The sequence below is a fragment of the Paramisgurnus dabryanus genome, chromosome 18 (assembly GCF_030506205.2).
Source record: "Paramisgurnus dabryanus chromosome 18, PD_genome_1.1, whole genome shotgun sequence".
NCBI lineage: Eukaryota > Metazoa > Chordata > Actinopteri > Cypriniformes > Cobitidae > Paramisgurnus > Paramisgurnus dabryanus.
Genome location: NC_133354.1, coordinates 23,621,429 through 23,641,867, shown reverse-complemented (window position 1 = coordinate 23,641,867; position 20,439 = coordinate 23,621,429). Strand labels below are relative to the sequence as shown.

At 35.2% G+C, this 20,439-nt stretch overlaps 1 protein-coding gene across 1 annotated transcript; it reads left to right on the top strand.

Moving 5' to 3' along the window:
- The first annotated feature begins 3,735 nt into the window (after nt 1-3,735).
- LOC135776555 (uncharacterized) lies at nt 3,736-18,439 on the top strand. Its single transcript, XM_065287343.2, has 10 exons — nt 3,736-3,892; nt 7,533-7,793; nt 10,253-10,427; nt 10,538-10,774; nt 13,506-13,621; nt 13,927-14,074; nt 14,705-14,757; nt 14,870-14,967; nt 15,054-15,201; nt 15,426-18,439. Exons 1-10 carry the CDS (start codon nt 3,872-3,874, stop codon nt 16,728-16,730), a joined length of 2,562 nt encoding a protein of 853 aa, XP_065143415.1. The 5' UTR covers nt 3,736-3,871; the 3' UTR covers nt 16,731-18,439.
- The last annotated feature ends 2,000 nt before the right edge of the window (nt 18,440-20,439 follow it).

Sequence of the window (20,439 nt, the reverse complement as noted above, 5' to 3'; positions counted from 1 at the left end):
CATATAGTGTTTGACTGTGATTATGTTCGGCACAAATATCTGTGATTTTCATTTGTGGAGGGTTTTTTATTTTTCAAAATATTTTGGGTCAAATGTTTTAAGGTTAAATATATAGTTCCCATGAGGAACTCTAAAGCAAAGTTCAGAAAACTTTACACTGTAAAAAATATAAATCAACATATATTTTTGTTACTTTAATCTAACAAATCAATTAAGTAAAAACTTTAAAAAGTAGACTGAATGATTTTCATAATTGTTTTCAAAAAAATCTAATGCATTCCATTATCTAGTGCCAATTTAGCAACCCAAAGCAAAGCTTTATCAACTTTAAACTCTCTTCAAATATTTGGGCTTTCGAAATTATCTGCATAAGAAATAACTTTTTATCCCTAGGGGTTTTTGGATTTGTTTGTTGGTTTCTAAACACTTGATATTGGCCTTTCCACCCACTCTTTAATAAACTGATTTGTTGTAGACAGATACACATGTAAGTCCATCTGTGTGAGCAACATCCTGTAAAAGATACCAGCAAAATAAAACCTGGTTTCCGGAATAAGTGCTGAAAATAGTTTTTTTTTATAATGGTCTTCTATCTTTGGGTGTTCATCTGAGAATGTGGGGCAATTTATATAAAGAAACAACATTTATTTGTGTTTAAGTCCAATGTTATTGCCTGCGTCTCCCCTGCAGTATATATCTAAATTTTGATCAGTTTTAAAGGTTCAGTGAACTTAATATAAAACTAATTTACTGCATCATGGGAAAAAAAAGCTATTTCCTTGTTTACAAAGCTGAATTACCTGAATCACATGTTTAGGATGAAACCTGCTTAAATTGCACTCCAAATGTGTCCCTGAGTGAATAACAAAAGAGTCATCTATATACAATAACAGTTACCTTTCTTGTCCGCTTGTCTTGGTTCGTCCATTGTTTCTATGTAATCAAATACTTTGATGTAAAGTTTTTTCAATAACATAAGCATTTACAAAATACACACGTAAAGAGTGAACATAAAAAGTGAAAGTTAACTTTAAAAAATTACAATCAGTAACACCTATAAAAATACTTTAAGTGAAAAGTTGATAAAGCTTACATTGTTAAGCAATTGAAATAATTTTACAGTGCAGTTGTTTCTACCTTTAAAGGGGTCATATACTCATAGTAGTCTATCAACCTAGAAAACGTGAAAAGGATTAACCCAGTAACTTAGTTTTGGTAAACAATTCTTTGCAAGCATGTGAAAATTAGGTTGTTCAGATTTCGCATGTTTTGTGATGTAGGTAGCAAGGCCAACTACAATAATACTGCCCCTACATCTGCACTGTCCAACCACGTTCATTTAGTGCAGAGAGAAAAAGAGATTAAAAATAATTGACAGCACAATTGAGTTTCAAAAACAACAAGCCACCATCATTGCGATCAGTGTTTGCATTTCATCAGCTCATTTGCATTTTAAATGACACACCCAAAAACGGCACATTTTTGCTCACACCTATAAAATGGGAACTTTAAGATGTTATTATAAATTATCTGTGGGGTATTTTGAACTAAAACTTCACATATGCACTCTGGGGACACCAAATAATTATTTTACATTTTTTTAAAAATCTAATGATATGATCCCTTTAAAAGTAGCAGGCTGACTTATTTTAAATTATTTTACTTTTATTTGTATTTTCCACATGAGTCACAAAATGTAGGTTATCTTACTGATACCATGTAAACACTTACATCTTAATTTGAGCTCAGATGTTAGCAAACAGATGTCATCACCATGTTAAGTATAAGCCAAAATGTTGCAACATCTATAACTTTTTTCCACTATTGTGATTTTATTTGTAGAAATGATTAGCGCATGTGAATAAGCCTCACATGTTTTTTAATCAAATTTGTTGACTGTATAAAGTAGCTGTTAATGGCAGTGCAGATAGTGTGAATGACTCAGTAGGACACCATGACTAGCTATGACTGCAGGGTTAAAAGTGAGATAGAGACTATTATCAGCAGAGGGAAACAGGAAATCAGCTTAACCTACATGCTGCTGACTGTATAGAAACTACTATATTTAACATAACAATAATAATAATCTTTCTTCGTATTGCATGTGTGTTTATATAACATAACGTATCCAGGGTTTACTGACATTTATCATACTACATGCACAGTATGTAAAAAATGAGATAGAAAGAAGTACAGGCCTTTCAACCAAATATAGACATTTGTGCTATACTGAGCGAAAGAGAGATGACTGATCCATTGTGAAATAAAAGCGTCTTAAAATGCAACAGCGCCCTCGTGAGGTCATTTCTTATCGATGTACTGCACTCACCAATTACTGCATATTTATGTTTTTTAAAAGATCATTTGAAAATAAATTTACAAACCTCGATTAAAATCGTGAATTACTAATGGTGGTGATGTGAATAAATAATTTATTCAAAATTTAAACAAAATTTCTAGTGTATGAAAATGACATGTGACTAATAAAACAAAGCTGAAAACTATAATTCTTTAAAAATGAACTATTATTTGAATCCAGTATACAGCAATTCATGTACATTTACACAATGTGTAAATAATAAAAATCATATTTGTAATACAATTAATGCTCTAAAAATGATATTGTGATTTATTTTCTATTAACAAAAAGTTTATATTTGATGCATTTTCTTTATGCAAGTTTGTTCTTTTTAAATTTCAGAGTACTTGCAGTTTTGCATTAAAAATACTTTTGGAAGTCATTTTAAAAAACTATGATGTTGGCTATATTGTGGGTTCTTGAAACCGTACAAAATGAGAAAACCATATCCTGTTGTTTCAAACAGAAATGCATCCGACATGACCTGAACGAATAAAAATCAAGGGAAAATCCTTATATGCCACATCCTTCCAGAAGTCTGGTGGACAACTTTTGTGAGTATATAGGTCACAGAAGGAGGGCATATTGCTAAAACTTAAAATGTCAGCGATATTAGGCTCCTACAATACAATGAATAATGCAAGGAAAAGTTTCCGCCCTCAGTGTTATATTAAATCCAAAAATGTTAAATAACCAGACGATACGATATATGAAGACAGTGCAGTTATTATGTAAATATATTTTGTATTAAAAACTAATGCTGATCACTGAGTGAAGCGTGTTTTAATACGGTTCATGGCTCTGATGTCATTCCATAAGGGAAAAATTAAAACGTCACGGACCACGGCCATTGTCTCGTGGAAATAGTCACGTGCCAACTCCCCCTGCTGGATAGCATAATCATATAAAACTAAATAACTAGTTTAGATTAAGCATTATAAAAATTATTAATGAATAAATTAAAAAGCTAATTTTATAAAAAAAAAAACTACTGAACAAAAAAACTTTATAAACAGTTTATGAAGAAAATAATATAAAATGCATAAACAACGATTTTCTATTTACTATAAATCTAATTAATATTATTTTTTAATTTTCCTAGTACTGCTAGCTTTATGAATTTTTCTATAATCAATTTATCATTCAAATGTTTTATTGAAGAACACTTTGTTCTTCTGACGCATGCTCTGTACTGTACATATAGATTTTTGTCTTGAAATGCTCATTTCGAGTCTCCATATTGAATTTGCGATGTATTTAATCTTCACTGTTAGTCAGCGGGTTATATTAAACAGCAAACGTGTTACCACAGGCAACTGTATGCACAATGAAGAAAATATATGAAAGTTCTTTTGGCAAATGGAGTTAAGCCACACCTAGATCCTGCCCTATTTTCACAAAAAAGCCAAGCTTTTCTTCAGCTGTATGTGTATGTGTGTGCCGGTGCTGTTAGTACCCGGCTGTGTAACTTGATAGGGGGCATCGAGAGGGATAAGGGAATGTTGAGTTGCAATGGAGCAGAGTACGATACAGGTAAACTGAATTACAACTTTTAACTGCTACTTTTGTTGCGTCTCGAGACGGTCGCGAGCGCGAGATATTTGGTCGCGTGAATTCAAAAATTAAAAGCGCAATTTCTAAAGCGACGCTTTTCTGACACGTCGTAATATTTGGAAGCTAAAATGCCGAATTGATTCCTGACCAATCAAACCAACGAAGCCTTGAAAATATTGAATCGTATTTGAACGAGAAACTTTTATTCGTTTTGAAACGCATTTCATTTTTTTCGATTTCGAATCGGTTTTATGTGGATTCATCGCTGTATCAAAACGCGTTTATATTATATTTCGATTTATTTGTTAATGATTAATTTCTTTGTGTGTCGTGTTGACTACCTAGATTCTCCCTCTTGCCCCCACCCCCACATTTTCACATTTGCCTAAGAGATTTTGTTTTATTTTCTATTAAAACGATGCGATTTTAGATAACGCGATTTTAAAGGGCTAGTCGTGTTATTTTCACGCCATTATCTTTAGCCAGACACGTCGATGAAATATTACAAATATTAACCATGATTTTAAAATGACGTGGTATTGAAACTTCTAGGAAGAGGTAAACTTGGTGGTGCTGTTGATTTTGTTTCAGCCTATAGATTTTTTTCATCTTGCTACATTTATTTTGTTGCTACATGGGCTGTGATATTCATTTTAAAATGCAGCATTTGGCTAGAATTATGTAATATCGTTTTGTTTAACACTGGATTCATGTTTATTAGGCATAAGTGTAGGCTAGGAATGCTATGCTATAACAATACATTCTTGTCATGATATATGAGACGTATGTGGCAGTAGGAAGTTGCCTCAAATATTTGATTTCTCTTGTACATATTGAATGAATAGTAATATTATTAAGACTCAGGGAGCACCCGGATTCAGGATGTTGTTTTTATGCCGTTGTTATCGAGTAAGTTGTGTATATAAAGTAAACTATTTTCAACCTCAATAACTTTAATAACATATTTTCGCCTTTTTTATTATAGTAATAACTGTAAACAGCATTGAGAAGGTCCAAGGTCATTTAGTATTTTTTGCCTTCCTAAATATTTCTCCAGCTAGCCTTGTGTGTCAGTAGTTACTCATAACAGACGAGTCTCAGTTTGGTGCTTGAAGTACATGAAGTAAAATAAAGTTTAGTCACAGACTCGATTGTGTATTGTGGCTTGACTGTAAAGACTTTTCTTACCAGTAGGCGCTCGACATGTGGACGCCGAGTGTCGTGGCTTCTGATTGGCTGTTTTTTTTTGTGGATATATGTGGGCTACCGGTGGGGGTGGGGCGGGGTGACTTGACTGACCCATGAATGTATAAACGCGCTCTGTGATTGACATTTTAAGTTAAAGTAAAATGCGGATATGTCTGGCTCACGAGCTAATGCAGAGTTACCATAGCAACATATGTTGTCAATGTGTTGATTGTCAGATTACAAAAATATGCATGAAATGAAAGATTTTCCGTATACTCATTGCTTTCTCTGAATATATAATTTTACAATAACAAGTTACTTATTGTGTTTATAATAGGATGCGTAGAAATGATAATATTATTTATACTTTAAGATAGTAAAATAATAAACTAATAAAATAAAAGCATGCAGCATGTTAGTTAGTTGAAATAAACATGTTTAGTCTAATTTTATGTATTTGTTGATTTGATATTAGGATCAGTCTTTAGATTGTTGTACATTATTATTTACAGAATGTACCACAAACACTTATTTATATTTGATATGTCCAAGTCACATTTTGGCTTCATCGCTGTGGAATTTTCCTGTTTATTCTACCACAAAGGTTTTGTATGCATTTTTCCATTGCTATCAGGCCATTCTTAAGTAGATTAAAGCACTGGAATGTTTTTAACCGAAGCAACACTACCAGTGAGGACTAGTGTTCAGCTGGTTTTGTTAATGATCATTTTTTTATTTCATTAAATAGTTTTTTTCTGAGTTGGTTTTTTAAATTTGAGGGAAAATATTGATGAATGGAGATGTCTATTTCTTATAGGGATAGTTCACCCAAAATGAACATTTTTGTCATCATTTACTTACCCTCAAGTTGTTACAAACCTTTATAAATTTCATTGTTCTGCTGAATACAAAGGAATATATTTATAATCAAGCAGGAAGCAGAAGCACCATTGACTTTCATAGTCTAAAAAAATATATAGAAGTCAATGGTGCTCCAGAACTGTTTGGTTACATACATTGCTTAAAATATCTTCCTTTGTGTTTAAAAGGACAAAGAGATTTATACAGATTTGTAACTAGAAGAGTGAGTAAATAATGCATTTTCATTTTTGAGTAACTATCCCTTTAAGAAATGAAAAACTTATTTAAAGGGATAGTTCACACAAAAATAAAAAAATATGTCATCATTTGCTCACCCTTAAGTTATTACAAACCTTTATAAATGTCTTTGTTCTGATGAACACAAAGGAAGATATTTTGAGGAGAGTTTGTAACCAAACTAAACCGAGGCCCCATTGACTTCCATAGGATTCTTTTACCTCGGATCAGTTTGGTTACAAACATTCCCCAAACTATCTTCCTTCTTGTTCATCAGAACAAAAATGTTTATACAGGTTTTTAACTAGATGATAATGAGAGTAAATAATGAATTTTTTATTTTGGGTGAACTATCCCTTTAAGAAATGAAAAACTGATTTAAAGAGAGAGTTCACCCAAAAATTAAAATTCTGTCATCATTTGCTCACCCTCAAGTTGTTACAAACTTTAATAAATGTCTTTGTTCTGATGAACACGAAGGAAGATATTTTGAGGAATGTTTATATCTAAACCAATCAGAGGCCCCATTGACTACCATAGGATTCTTTTACCTCTGATCGGTTTGGTTACAAACATATCCCAAACTATCTTCCTTCTTGTTCATCAGAACAAAGATATTTATACAGGTTTGTAACTAGATGATAATGAGAGTAAATAATGAATTTTCGTTTTTGGGTGAACTATCCCTTTAAGAAATGAAAAACTGATTTAAAGGGATAGTTCACCCAAAAAATTTAAATTCTGTCATCGTTTGCTCACCCTCAAGTTGTTACAAACCTTTATAAATGTCTTTGTTCTGATGAACACGAAAGAAGATATTTTGAGTAATGATGTAACCAAACCAATCAGAGGCCCCATTTACTTCTGTAGGATTTTTTTGCCTCTATATAACTTCCTTCTTGTTCATCAGAACAAAGACATTTATACAGGTTTGTAACTAGATGAGAATGAGTAAATAATAAATTTTCATTTTTGGGTGAACTATCCCTTTAAGTAGACTGCAATGCTTACTGTTCAGACAGATAATTTGAATCATGTGAAAGCTGACAGTACTAAAGTGTTTGTGTAAGACAACCATTTTATGTGCCTACCATATATGAACAGGAACAAATTTCAAATATAGTTTACGAAATGGCAAGTTTTGTTTTTAACAATTAACACATACATACAATACATCAAACCATTCTTCTTAATATTTAAATAGTTATACTTATGTTTTCTTATTCATTATTTCTAGTCAAATGTGTAGTTTGTTTCTGTCTAAAAGCTTTGTGTATAGTAAATGTTCTCATGTTTTAACAAAAACACTTTTGTACACTTTTGTTTTAAACAGTGGTTAGGCTCCCCCAGCTGCCTTCGGGGCTCCTTTGCCTTTTACAAGTCAGTGATTTGCAAGCAGGAGTCCGGGGCTCCGCCTCAGGTCTGGAAACTTGGAGAGTTTTACTTTATACGATGTGGCCCTCAGGAGCCTGTGTGCATAGCAGAGGTCACACTACTGTGGGAAGATCAGACACAGCGCCACCTGCTGGCCAGTTCGAGACTTTACTTCTTACCTGAAGACACACCGAAGGGCAGAGCAGTGGAACATGGAGAGGTGCGGCATGAGAACAGACACAATCATAAATCAATTGTGTGAACATTAACACTTGTTGCTTATTTAATCCATGTTATCAAACTTTGAGCATAGTAGAGAAATGACTACAGCTGTGTATCGGTTCAAGATCACTAGGTGTTATCTTTTATAGTTGATATCGTTTTGATGGCTTAGTCTGAGTGTGAATAGCCACAGCATTTTGTGGTTTATAATATTTTTGCAGTTGTTTGTTGTTGAGTAATAACCAGTATGGAGTATGTTTTTTATTTTTATAAATTCATAAGGTATTGGCTTAAAACATTGTTTGATAAACCTTTTTTATTTAAGTTTTTAATCAAGTTAATTCAAACATAGTTCTACGATTTATTATTTATTAATTTTAAACATCTTACTTTATATAATTAGACTTTATTCTTGTCATGCTTGCATTGCGGTTTAAAAGAAAAGACAGAAAGAAAAAAATGTTTTGCTACTGCAAACTACTGCAAACTACTGCAGTGATTCCGAACCTTTTTCCATTGTGACTCCCGACGTACATGTACAACTATCTGATTTACCCAACTGTCTACTTCCATCAATTATTTTGACTTGAGATTGTGAGCATGACTTTTTTTAAATTGAAACTTTTTTATATAAAATTATTAGTGGAACATTTTATCCATCTTTATTTGACCTTTATTGCAATTTATTTGATGAAGCATATTGGACCCGTTGGGAACCACTGAACTAGTGTATACACTATAAAAAAAGATTTGTTGGTTCCAATTAAAAAAGCAAGTTACGTGGTTGCCTTAAATTTTTTAGTTATTTCAATTTAAACATATTAGGTAAAGGCGGGGTGCACGTTTTTTGAGAAACGCTTTGGAAAGGGAGTTGGCCGAGTACCAAAACACACTTGTAGCCAATCAGCAGTAAGGGACATGTCTACTAACTGACATTAAACAAATGTCAACATTGGCTTGCAGAGATCGTGCACCCCGCCTTTAACTGAAAAAGGCTGTGTAAAAATTGTAGTATGAACTAATATTTTTAAGCTGAATTAACTGAAAATATTAAGGCAACTAGGTAACTTAATTGTTGAACCAACAGTTTTTATACGTCTTTGGCGCATCAGGTGTTTAACCAAAAATGTTTAAAGGGGACATATTATGAAAATTTGACTTTTTCCATGTTTAAGTGCTTCTATCAACCTAGAAAATGTGAAAAAGTCAACCCAGTAACTTAGTTTTGGTAAACCATTCTCTGCAAGCATGTATAAAAATAGGTAATTGATATTTGGCTCCCTTTGATGATGTCAGAAGGGCATAATACGCCCCTTAATCTGCACTATCCAACCACGGCACTACCATTTAGTGCAGAGATCAACTCATTTTCATTTTAAAGGATACACCCAAAACACATTTTTGCTCACACCTACAAAGTGACAATTTTAACATGCTATCATAAATGATCTATATGATATTTTAAGCTAAAACTTCACATACGCACTCTGGGGACACCAAAAAAATTATTTTAAATCTTAAGAAAATCCACTTTAAGATGTTGTTTTTATATTTAGCTTTTGCATGTCAGTTGAAAATATCAATATAGATTTCCAAATCTTTTTTTGTAGATTTTTGTATGTAATTAATTTAATATATCATTTTGATTTTAAAATGTAAAAGTATAAGAGGGTTTACATCTGTTTGTGTCAGAGAGGAATAACTGGTTTCCAAGAGTAACTTCAATCTGAATAACAAAGCACGAAATGTTATTCGTCATTCGATCTGCTTTTGTTTTTGTTTTTTGTGGAAACTTTCACTTAAATAGGGAGTCGAATTTAAATATCATAAATACACAGATATCAGTGAGAGAGGAGAAAATATTATTCATCTTTCTTTTCTATACAAACATGATTTAGCTTACTGTACTGTACTTTGTATTACATCAAAATCTTCTGAAATAGTCATTGTGTGTATTTAGCTAAATTAGTTTTTCTAGGTCATTTGTGAGAATCCATCTAAACTTTGAAAGGCACTTACTTTTATTTCAAATGTTTTCCTTTATTTCTTACTTGGAAAAACACTGTTTGTGTAACAGAGCGCTATAAGTATGATTAGTCATGGCTAATCTAGATCAAGAATTTAAACTAGACCTCAATGTCCCTTGTGATGTTTACTTTTTCTTAATGTGTTTAGTACTAGAATCCTATTTGTAACTAAATAAATGCCTATCCTAGAGTCATCCGAGTTGTATTTTAGAATGTCAAAAAGATCTAAACCTGGGCTTTTCACCTCCTTTTTCTTTTATAAAGCCATGTTTGGAGGTTATTTTGCCTGAGGTGATGGGTGTCCTGTTGGTAAGCATGAAAGGGTAGTGGCTTCTCAATGGCTTTCACTAAAGGTGTTAAACTTACAGGGTGTGAGTGAGTTTTATGTAAATACATTTAATGCACAGCTTTTTCACATTTATGTGCACAGGACGAAGTCCTCGCCGTGTCGAAAAAAATTGTAGTGAGAGTTGAGGATCTGGTGAAGTGGACTTGTCGGGAACCGCCACGTTGGAAGTGCGGCAGTCAAAACATTCACGGATCTCACAAGCCTGATTGGTCGCAAGAAGCTACGTCTCCACAACAAGGCAAAACAGAGAGTAGCGGTGAGTTATTGTTTTTTATGTCTATGCATTTGAGCACAACTTTGGTTGATGTTCAAGTTTGTTTATTTCTCATCACATAGATTCATGCTTGTGTTTTTGTCACGTTGCAGATGAGTCTACGAATGTACAGCAGAAGGTTAAAGTTCTCAGCTATCCCCAGTATTGTCGCTTTCGTTCTCTACAGAGACGAGTCCCGGATCAAGCTAGTTGCCCCGATCAGCAGGATCCTCACCTACTGGCTTTGGGGGGAATAAAGGTGACCCTTCAAAACACGCGTGTCCTGTACTGTCGGGATACTTTCCACCACCCTACCCTAGACAGCAGTGCCAGCTTCATGACACAGTTTGGTGAGTTTTTTGATTGTAGTGTTAACACATTAACTGATTCCTAGTTAGTTAAGTTGCCTTGGATAAAAGTGTGCATAAATGTACTTTGACATGCAAATTAGTTCCCATAATTTAGTACAGTAAAAACAATTGAAATAACAGAAATGCAAATTACTTGTATACAGGTTCCAAAATGTACAAACATATTTCCAACGTTGAGAAATATCTAGTTAGCAAAAACATGAAGACATATGATCTCTTTTCTTCCCATTATTGTTTGATGGCTTAATGTGAGGAATTTTCCACAGATGTGTCGCAATGTGGAAATCGGGAGAATAACTTTTAGTATTCTAGATAAACATCTGATAGGAAGTGTTTTTTAGTAGACGCTTATATCAGTAAGGGTCCGGCTTTTGTTCTTCCAATTGTATGTTGCCGTTTCTAATAAAGTTACAGGCCAAATGGTGACTTCCTCCGGCAAAGGAAATGTATTACTTTCATTCGGCTCTGTGTAAGAGTTAATTTTCAATCGTAGGGTGTATATACAACATACCTACAGGAATGCACCCACTATGGGACAACCGGTAGACGCTCTAAGGCAAACTTGAACCACATTTATTCAGTTTGTTTTGGCATACTAACGTATGAGAAATTATTTTTAGTACATGACATACCTAGGTAGCACTGAACCAAAAATATATCTTTAAAAGTGTAAGAGAGATATTTCTGTTCTTATGATCCATGTAGTCTGATATAGACGCTCTCGCAATACTTCAGTTATGTGGGATGTCTTTTTTCCTTGTGTAAATGAATATGATATGTTTTACATGTTTTTTATTGGTTATTGAAATGGATATGCTTTCTTTCCAAAATCAACATTCCTGTAATTCATGTTTAAATACTTTGGTAAGTTGATACTAAAATGTAACAATACTAGTCTTTCTGCAGACTTTTTTAACACTGTTATGTGTATGTGGGTGAGACTCACAGATAAAGTTTTCATATTTAAGGAATACTGTACTTTTATAAAAAATTTCAGATAATTTACTCACCCCTATGTCATCCAAGATTTCCCATACAGGGATTAGCTTAAACCATGACTAGGTCTTAGTTTAATAGGAAATATAACTAGTTTGAACAAACATGCCTTAATAAAAACATTACTGGCGTGCATTTAGAGACAAAACAAATGGCACTGATGTATTTTAAGATATGCCAGTGGAAGTTGTTTTTAGTTTCGACCGCTCTTACATTTATTTTAGTCTAGGACTAGTCTAATCCTGGTCCGGGAAACCGCCCCTTTATGTCATTCTTTGTTCAGTTGAAAAGAAATTAAGTTTTTTGAGGAAAGCATTCCAAGATTTTTCTCCATATAGTGAACTTTATTGGACCTCAAAAGTTTACAGTTTCAGTGCGGTTTAAAATTGCTGTTTTCAACACCGCTTCAAAGGGCTCTAAACAATCCCAAACAAGACCATTTTAACCCACCATCTTCCACTAGCTGTGTTACGCGCCAGTGCGACCGTACGTATTGCGTAATCACAACGAAAGGTCACACGTTACATATGTAAAAATGCACACTTGCAGACCATTTTAAACAATAAACTGACACAAAGACATGAATTAGTATCATTCCACATACAAAAATGTCAGAATGGTCCTCTTTCTCCACACTTGTAAACACTGGAACAGTAGTTTCGCATCACGTAATGAGTAAGGTCACGCTGTCGCATCACACGGCTAGTGCAAGATGAGAAGTACATATTTTTTATTATTTTTCTTGCCGAAAAGGCAATCGTTTCGCTAGATAAGACCCATATTCCTTGTTTAGGATCGTTTAGAGCCCTTTGAAGCTAGCCTGGGTTTCCCCATGCTGCCTTGCGCGCAAATTTATTCATGCTGCATGGAAACTATGGACCTTTTTTGCCCCTGAAATAGGGAACCAATCACAGAACGGGAAGGGGGTAGTAAGACGATGACAAGGTCAATGCGACACACAGAAGCAGTTTTGTTTATCCAGAGCGGGAGCAGATGCGAAGTTACTTTTAAATGCAGCCTTAGGGGCTGATCACACCAAAAGCGTTTATGGCAGTTGCTGGCGCCTTTTTTGAATGATATTCTATGGGCAGGGAGCGTTTGCGCGCTGTTTATGCTACGTACATTTAATAGACATTCATAGCGCCCAATAAACGGCTCTGGGCATTCGTAAACCACGCCTCAAATACGAGAAAATTAGCATATGGTTCCCAGACAACATCTTATTCTCTATGCGACTGGTCTGGTGTTAGCCAGGCTACTTTGAAGCTGCATTGAAACTGCAATTTTAAACTGTGTTGAAACCGTAAACTATTGAGGTCCAAAAAGTCTATAAAATTAAGAAAAATCCTGGAACGTTTTCCACAAAAAAAACGTAATTTCTTCTCGACTGAACAAAGAAAGACATAAACCTCTTGGATGCCATGGGGGTGAGTAAATATTGGGATTTTTTTTATGAAAGTTGAGTATTCCTTTAAATGAATGTGAATAGGTTTTCAGATACGTGTTTAAATATCAGATGGTTTTGCGGTGTAAATGGATCCTAAATAAAGCAACTATAACAAACTTGGTATCTGTGAAATACATGAAATCTTGACAGAACGTAAATTATACAGATTATATGTTCAGTTTCTTTCTCAACATGGATTTACACACATTGCCCAAAGCTAATATATGCCCTATATTATTGGCTAATGTTTCTTGTTTTCTAATCCAGGTTGCTCCTCTCTCAGCCTGAAGGGGCGGCCTCGTAAAAGAAGAGGCAGAGATGGCAACGGATCAGAGCAACAAAACCAGAATCAACTATCAGAGTCATGGATGGAAAGAATGAAGGTTTGTAAATGCAAAGCTGATATATTCAACAGGATGTTTAAGATCACATAAAACACATGCTGTGATGCCGCTATGCTTCCTGTTTTGTTTTAACTTTACTCGCTTGACTTCCTTTCTCACAGTTTGTGTCTATTTTACTCTTAATTTGTCATTTTCATTTGTTAGACCAAAATCCCTTGTGTGGGTGGATTTTAATTTTCATTCTAACAATTCAAATGCTAAAAAACGTATTTATGATATCACATAAATGCATTTGTCCCATTTTAGCTACTCTCTATGTGACTCACTGTAACTTATTTCTGTAGGAGAATGTGATGGGCAGTGTGGAGATGCAATGGGATGGAAATTGGCTCCCACACCCAGAAGAGCAGCTGTTCCTGGATCAGCTGTATCTTTTTATGGAACGCAGGGGCTCCCCTATTAGCAAAGTTCCCAACCTGGGTTTCAAAAAAAGTATGTATGCAAGACTGCTTTCATGCATGTCATTGTGAATCGTTCACCAGCTGAGCACCAGCCACTTCATATAATCGCTTTGTCTGCCTGAATCAGGGTTTGGCTACATGACACAGTTTTCAACTAAACATTGAGTGCATTTACATGCTCAAAAATAAGCAGTAATAACTATTTATATCTAAGCGTATTACAAAAACCTTGTTTCATGCGTTTGCATGTAAATCAATTCACCGGCTAGCTAGAAAACTGCAATTACGCGGTATTTGATGATTTGTCATGTTCCTTGGACGAAGCTTAAAGAAGTTATATTGAAGAAGTGCTCTCCGCCCATATTTGCAGCAACATCTGAAAATATTTGCATGCTCCAAGTCAAGTGTGACTGGGCATGTAAACGCACTTACTTAAACTTTTTTTTTAATGCTTTTAGCCATTAATTTACGACAACTGTGTGTATAACGTGAGTTTTTATGTATTCTGACACTGTGTGACATATCGCCAACTACTGGCCTGGCATCTGTAATACAACGCTACAACGACTGGAGTTGAGAACCACTGCCTTAAAGCATATTGTTTGTTCCATGTAACTTAAAAAAAAATAACTTGACACCCTGCTTTCTTATTTATCTGCAGTTGACCTCTTCCTCATGTATTCGGTTGTGAAGAAACTTGGTGGCTACGAGAGGGTAAGTTTGCTGCACTGTTTTTTGCTTGGCCATCCATCATAGAGACGTGAAAGTGATAGGGATGATCTCAGTATAGTGAGTAAAAACCCATTGTCCTTCCTGTGGCCTGCAGGTAACATCACAGCGTTTGTGGAAGGTTGTGTACAATGAGCTGGGTGGAAGCCCGGGAAGTACCAGCGCTGCCACCTGCACCAGAAGGCATTATGAAAGGCGAGTATTAAGCTTAGATTACCACATCAATTCATTCCCATTGCTCAGCTAATTGTGACTTGTTTTTTTCTTTCAATCAAATTCAGGCTTATGCTGCCTTATGAACTCCACATAAGGGGAGAAAATCCAGAATTTTGCAAGCCCAGAGCGACATCCGTGTCACCCACCACAATCAAAAAGACTGGGCTGGGTAAAGGATTGGCCAACAGCCAGAAGAATGCAGTTACTGGCCAGGTGAGGGTTAATTTTTTATATCAAAGGTATTGCTGACGTTAGATCTGTTTCAAAACCTCTGGATGCTAACAGCAGTAAATGAGTTAATTCCTTTAACTGAGCTGGTTGCAGTGGAATCTGGGATTGCCTTGTTCATGAAGAGACTTAAAATTTGACCTTTGACAACAGTTCTCGCCAAATGACAACATGACTAAAAAAGCTTTCTTTCCCCACTATCTCTTCAGATATCTTCTCCAGATGGTGTTGTGGTACGTAAAAGAGGAAGACCACCCGGCAAACGAAATGCAAAGGTTCTGACTAAGGGAAGGGTTGGAAGACCACCTTTGCATCCCAAACCACCTCCCCTTGAGAAACCAGAACGACCCCATCAGGAGATCAAGCCACAGCCTATTTTCCAAGAACTGAGGCTTACCAACCATCCTCACACCCAAGCTCTGTCCTTTGTATCTTCTACATCCGTGTCCCACCAAGCCATACTGGGACGAGATGTGAAGATTGTGGAGACTGTTGATGTTCCCTCTTTTCTGTCAGCTCCTGTCAAGTTGCTGGCAGGTGGATCCTTGGAGGGATTCAGTCCCACCAAAGGCATATGTCCGTTGGACCTCTTCAGGGCCCGTCTGGGCCTCAATGGACTGAGTGGTCTTGAGGGTACTCCTCAAGATTCTTCTACACCCCACCAGACAATAATAATTCATCAACCCAAAGTCAGTACACCCGAGACTCTGGAAAGTCTTCAACACCAGTGTTCGGGGTGCAGTCTAGACACCCCATCCCAAAACGCAGGACTCTCAATGACCAAAGCTCCCTTGCCTTCTCTCAGGATCCTCCCCGTTGATATCGGGTGCAGCCTGCAGGTACGTCAACTGATGCGCACCCGCCTTGATTCATCACACATGAACACCTTCACCAAGCGTCTTTCAGAGGTTCTTGCTCAAGATCTTAGTCAGACTTCCCAACAGAACGGCAGTTCCATCTGTGTCCCTCAGGGACAATCGCTCCCGCTCAACCTGAGCAAGAGAGCCATTACCAAGAGGTCCGCTGGAGATATGGAGCTCACAGATTCAGTGCCAAGCAAAGACATCCAGTCTACAATCAAAAGAGTGAAGACGGAAGATCACGGTCTATCTTTGAAATGGAACGGCATGTCTATTTTGAAGCCGTTGACCCAAGAAGAGCCAGCTGACCTCAGTTCTCCCAGCAGAGCGAGAGCTTTACTTCCTGATAGGACAAGTTTGGCTCACTCTGAAGCCACTGTCATTCCCAAACTAGAGGTCCCTACTGGAAAGCCCTCCAGTATTATTGCTTCTTCAGATCCTCTACATTGTGTTTATCAACTGAAACAAGAGGACGACCAAAGCGGTGCAATTGCAGTGACAGTTAAGAAAGATCCTGATCTTGAACCTCAACCCAACGGTGACCTCTACCTGCAACGTATACCTACTGATGATATCAAAGTGGATTCGGATTCGGTTTCCTCTCTTAAAATACTTTCTAGTTCACTCCTCACCAAACCATCACAAAGTTGTTAGCATGCAGGGATTGGGTTTCCATCTAAACCCCACATCATAAACTTTTACGTCACTCCTTTTTACTCTAGATCACACGTGTTTGTGTATGATCAAAGCGACAATTGTGCAGATCTATGCGTCATCTGTTTTTGAAACACTACTTTGAACTGATGCAGGTGGTCGTGGTTTAACCAAAGATAAGGTGCCTTAATGAGTCTATTTTAGTACATTTAAATTGAAACCTATGCTGTAGTTAGAGGATCACCAAGTGGCCGGCCAATAAAAAGACATTTAATATGAATCACAGATCTTTCGATTTCTTTGAAACCGAGGTGCGAGATGTTATTTAAGTAACAATTTTATGAACATGGTATTTAAGTCTGCTTCCAGATTATACTAAAATTTCAAGTATGTATTTTTCCAGCCTTAATGTTGTTGAACCGGTAAGCTACTGTATTTTTCTTAGCATAAATGTTTTTTAAGTCTGTAATGAAAGCAGTGTCATATGTGGATGTAGGTCGGTCGGTCATGCGGTTATTATTTATCAGTGTCACTTCTTAATATGCTTATTCTTTAAATTTATTTTCAATTTTACTTTACTCTTCTTTAGCTGTTTGTCTTTGAACTATTTAAGACCAGAGCACAAAATGACCTCTGTGCTGAATGCTACCATATTTTCCTTTATTTTGAAACAATGTACTGTATTGTTTGTAAGTTGTATGCGTATTTAGGGTCCCAATGCGAATTTCCTTTTTTTTTACAGTAATTATTTCGGTAACACTTTACAGTGAGGTTGTATTTGTTAACATTAGTAAATTCAACTGACAATTTAAAAGAGAAAGCATTTATTTATTTTATTTTAGTTTTAATTAGTTTTAGTTTAGTTTTAAGTTTTAATTTTTAACATTTATTAATCGATTTTTAAAATCAAAAGTTGTATCTGTAAACATTAGTTAATGCATCATGAACTAACTGTACTGGCATAACAAAGATTAATAAATGGCAATAAACAGTATTGCTTATCATTACTTCAGCTTATGCATTTACTAATGTTAACCGATACAATCTTATTGTAAAGTGTTATTCTTTTCTCGTTTTGAAGCGTATTTTATTAACATATATATTATAGTTACATTTTGTGTTTCTGATAAATCAAGAAATAATATTTTTAGAATGATACAGAAGCTCATAATATGGATAACTTAAATTGCCTTTCACTCCTTGAAGACTGACCTCTCGTATTTGCAATGTATTTCACACGTTTACAGATGACGCGTTTTTAATAATATACAATCGATTTGCTAACTGTAAGTAATTTTTGGGTCATTCTTTATTAATTTGCTGGTTGTCTTTCCCTTTAATTTTAATTGTGTACTTGAATGTATGCCAAACAGAACGCTAATCTTTATTTAATGCTCTATTTAGTACCACCAGGTTACAGAAAGTGTTTTTTTGCTATTATTGTGCATGCTTTTGTTAATGAAACATGGACTCTGTGATTGATTTTTTTTATTGCAGACTCGTGTTTGAACACTGAATATTTATAATAAAAATGGTATACAGATGTTTTTTCTGAAATTCGCAAAGGTTTACATTTTTAAGATGGCACCTGTGTTCTCAACTACAGAAGCTTTTATTTGTTTATTGCCTCTGAGCTCATTACCATGTTGTAATGTTTAGTGCAGTGACCAGCAGATGGCAGCATCATCTTATTTTGGAAAACACATACAAGTTCAACTAGTAAACTACCTTTGCCTTGATCAACACTACTAAGTTATAATCGCAATTTACTTGAAATCTTTATTCAGACCAGTCTCTGGACTTAACACTGACTATCAAACCTACAAAAGTGAAACACATGGGAGAAACAAAAAGGCATTCCTGCAATAACATTGTTTAAACATGAACAAGTTAGGTTAGTTTTCCATAAATTGCTTAAGACAAGACAAATAACTGGACTTACTTTTAAGGAAAAGATTTTTGTTATTGGACCGAGTAAATCGGGTAGTTGATATTCTTCCACCCCCTCCTTTTTTTTTCTTTTTTTTGGAAATGACTCTCAGGTCTTTCCGTTGGTCAGGCTCTTTGTTTTAACTTAAAAGGCTCTCCATGGGTCTTGCTTTCATATGTCTGGTATGTGGATCGTATTTTCACAAAGCCGCAGTGCTTCTTTAACCCTCTAATGTCTTACTATTTTTAAATATCTTAAATTTGTATATAAAAAATAACAACATGCACATAAATTCATACCCCCAGCCAACTATTCATATTAACTACAGTGTCATTTACAATATATTCATTTTTTGTGACTATATTCTAGTACATGAGCCATCAGTTTTCCCTCATGGTAGAAGACAAGGGTTGTGTGCTTACTTACAGAATATGAATGAGTGAAGTGTTGTAGTTGTGACTGAAGGGATTAATGTCATTTTAACGGATCCGATTTCGTGGAACCATAACTGCTCTTTTATTGTTCACCGTGCCATTTTACTTCACAGTCATACATCAGCTCACACATGCAGTAGATATTTTAGATATATAAATAAAAGGTAAAATCAGATTACAATTGCTTTATATATTCAAAATTAAAAAGCATCCAATGCCTGTTTTATTTTATTGAAAAGACAAGAGATGGGTTAAAGAAGAGTGCAGAATGATGTCACTTAAAGCAACACTAAATAGTTTTTGCTCTTTGCTCCCCCTACAGGTTAAAAGCGGAATTGTCCATTACCACTGTCATAAAAATTTAGCCTACTGCAGCAAAGCTGGCTCTGATTGGATTGTAGGTCTGCCGTAAAGCAAGTTTTTGTAGTTTTCACTCGAACTACAGGACTGAAACCCAACGGTTGGAAACTTCTGTAGTGCGGTTTTGGCCGATAGAGGGCTGCAAAGCGAATGTGAAAGTGCCGTTCACCCTGTTTCGAGTGGATGAACGACTGAAACTTTTTTGGAAATGTTAGTTTAAGGTAAACAAAACTCTTTGGTGTTGCTTTAAAAGAAAAAAATATTTAGGTTTGTTGTAATACTATATTCCAACCACTAGTTGTCAGTAGCTTAACCTGTGGATACAGAAAGGGACGAGAACAGGAAGCAGAGCTTCTTGAAGGGGCCATGATTAATGTTAATGGGTTTTTTTTTTGTGCAACAAACTTTCAAATTTTGTGAAACAGGTCACATCCTTCTGATTCATGTCTTTTGCATGTGCTTTATAAAATGAAGATTTTTTTACTTAAGATGCCTTCAAAAAAGCAACCAAAGATAACCATAACCGATGTTCATCACATATACAGATTGATATTTTTTTTCTTCTCACTGACATTTCAACACTAAAAGATAGTAAAATGCCACAAAGACAAACAACTAGTTAGGTTAAAAGTCCACAGATATTGCCATTAATTTATCAGTAATGGTAAAGGGTCACCTTCTGTGAAGACTTGTATGCTTTAAGCATCTTATTTCACAGAAATGCTTGATTCCTATTGGCCAGTCACAACATTTCAATGTATGTTATTTGGAGATAAGAACCAACTAGAACTTATAACACATGGTAACCCAATTCATTTTGACAGGTACAATTTCATATTAAAAAATAAAATATAAATAAGTATTTTAATATTATATATGACATTATATTTACAAATAATTAAGCCATAGACTGTAAAAAAATATTCCATTGTAATGAATTTAAGGGAAAATGTACGACCATGGGTGCTGTTATGTTACGCAAAAA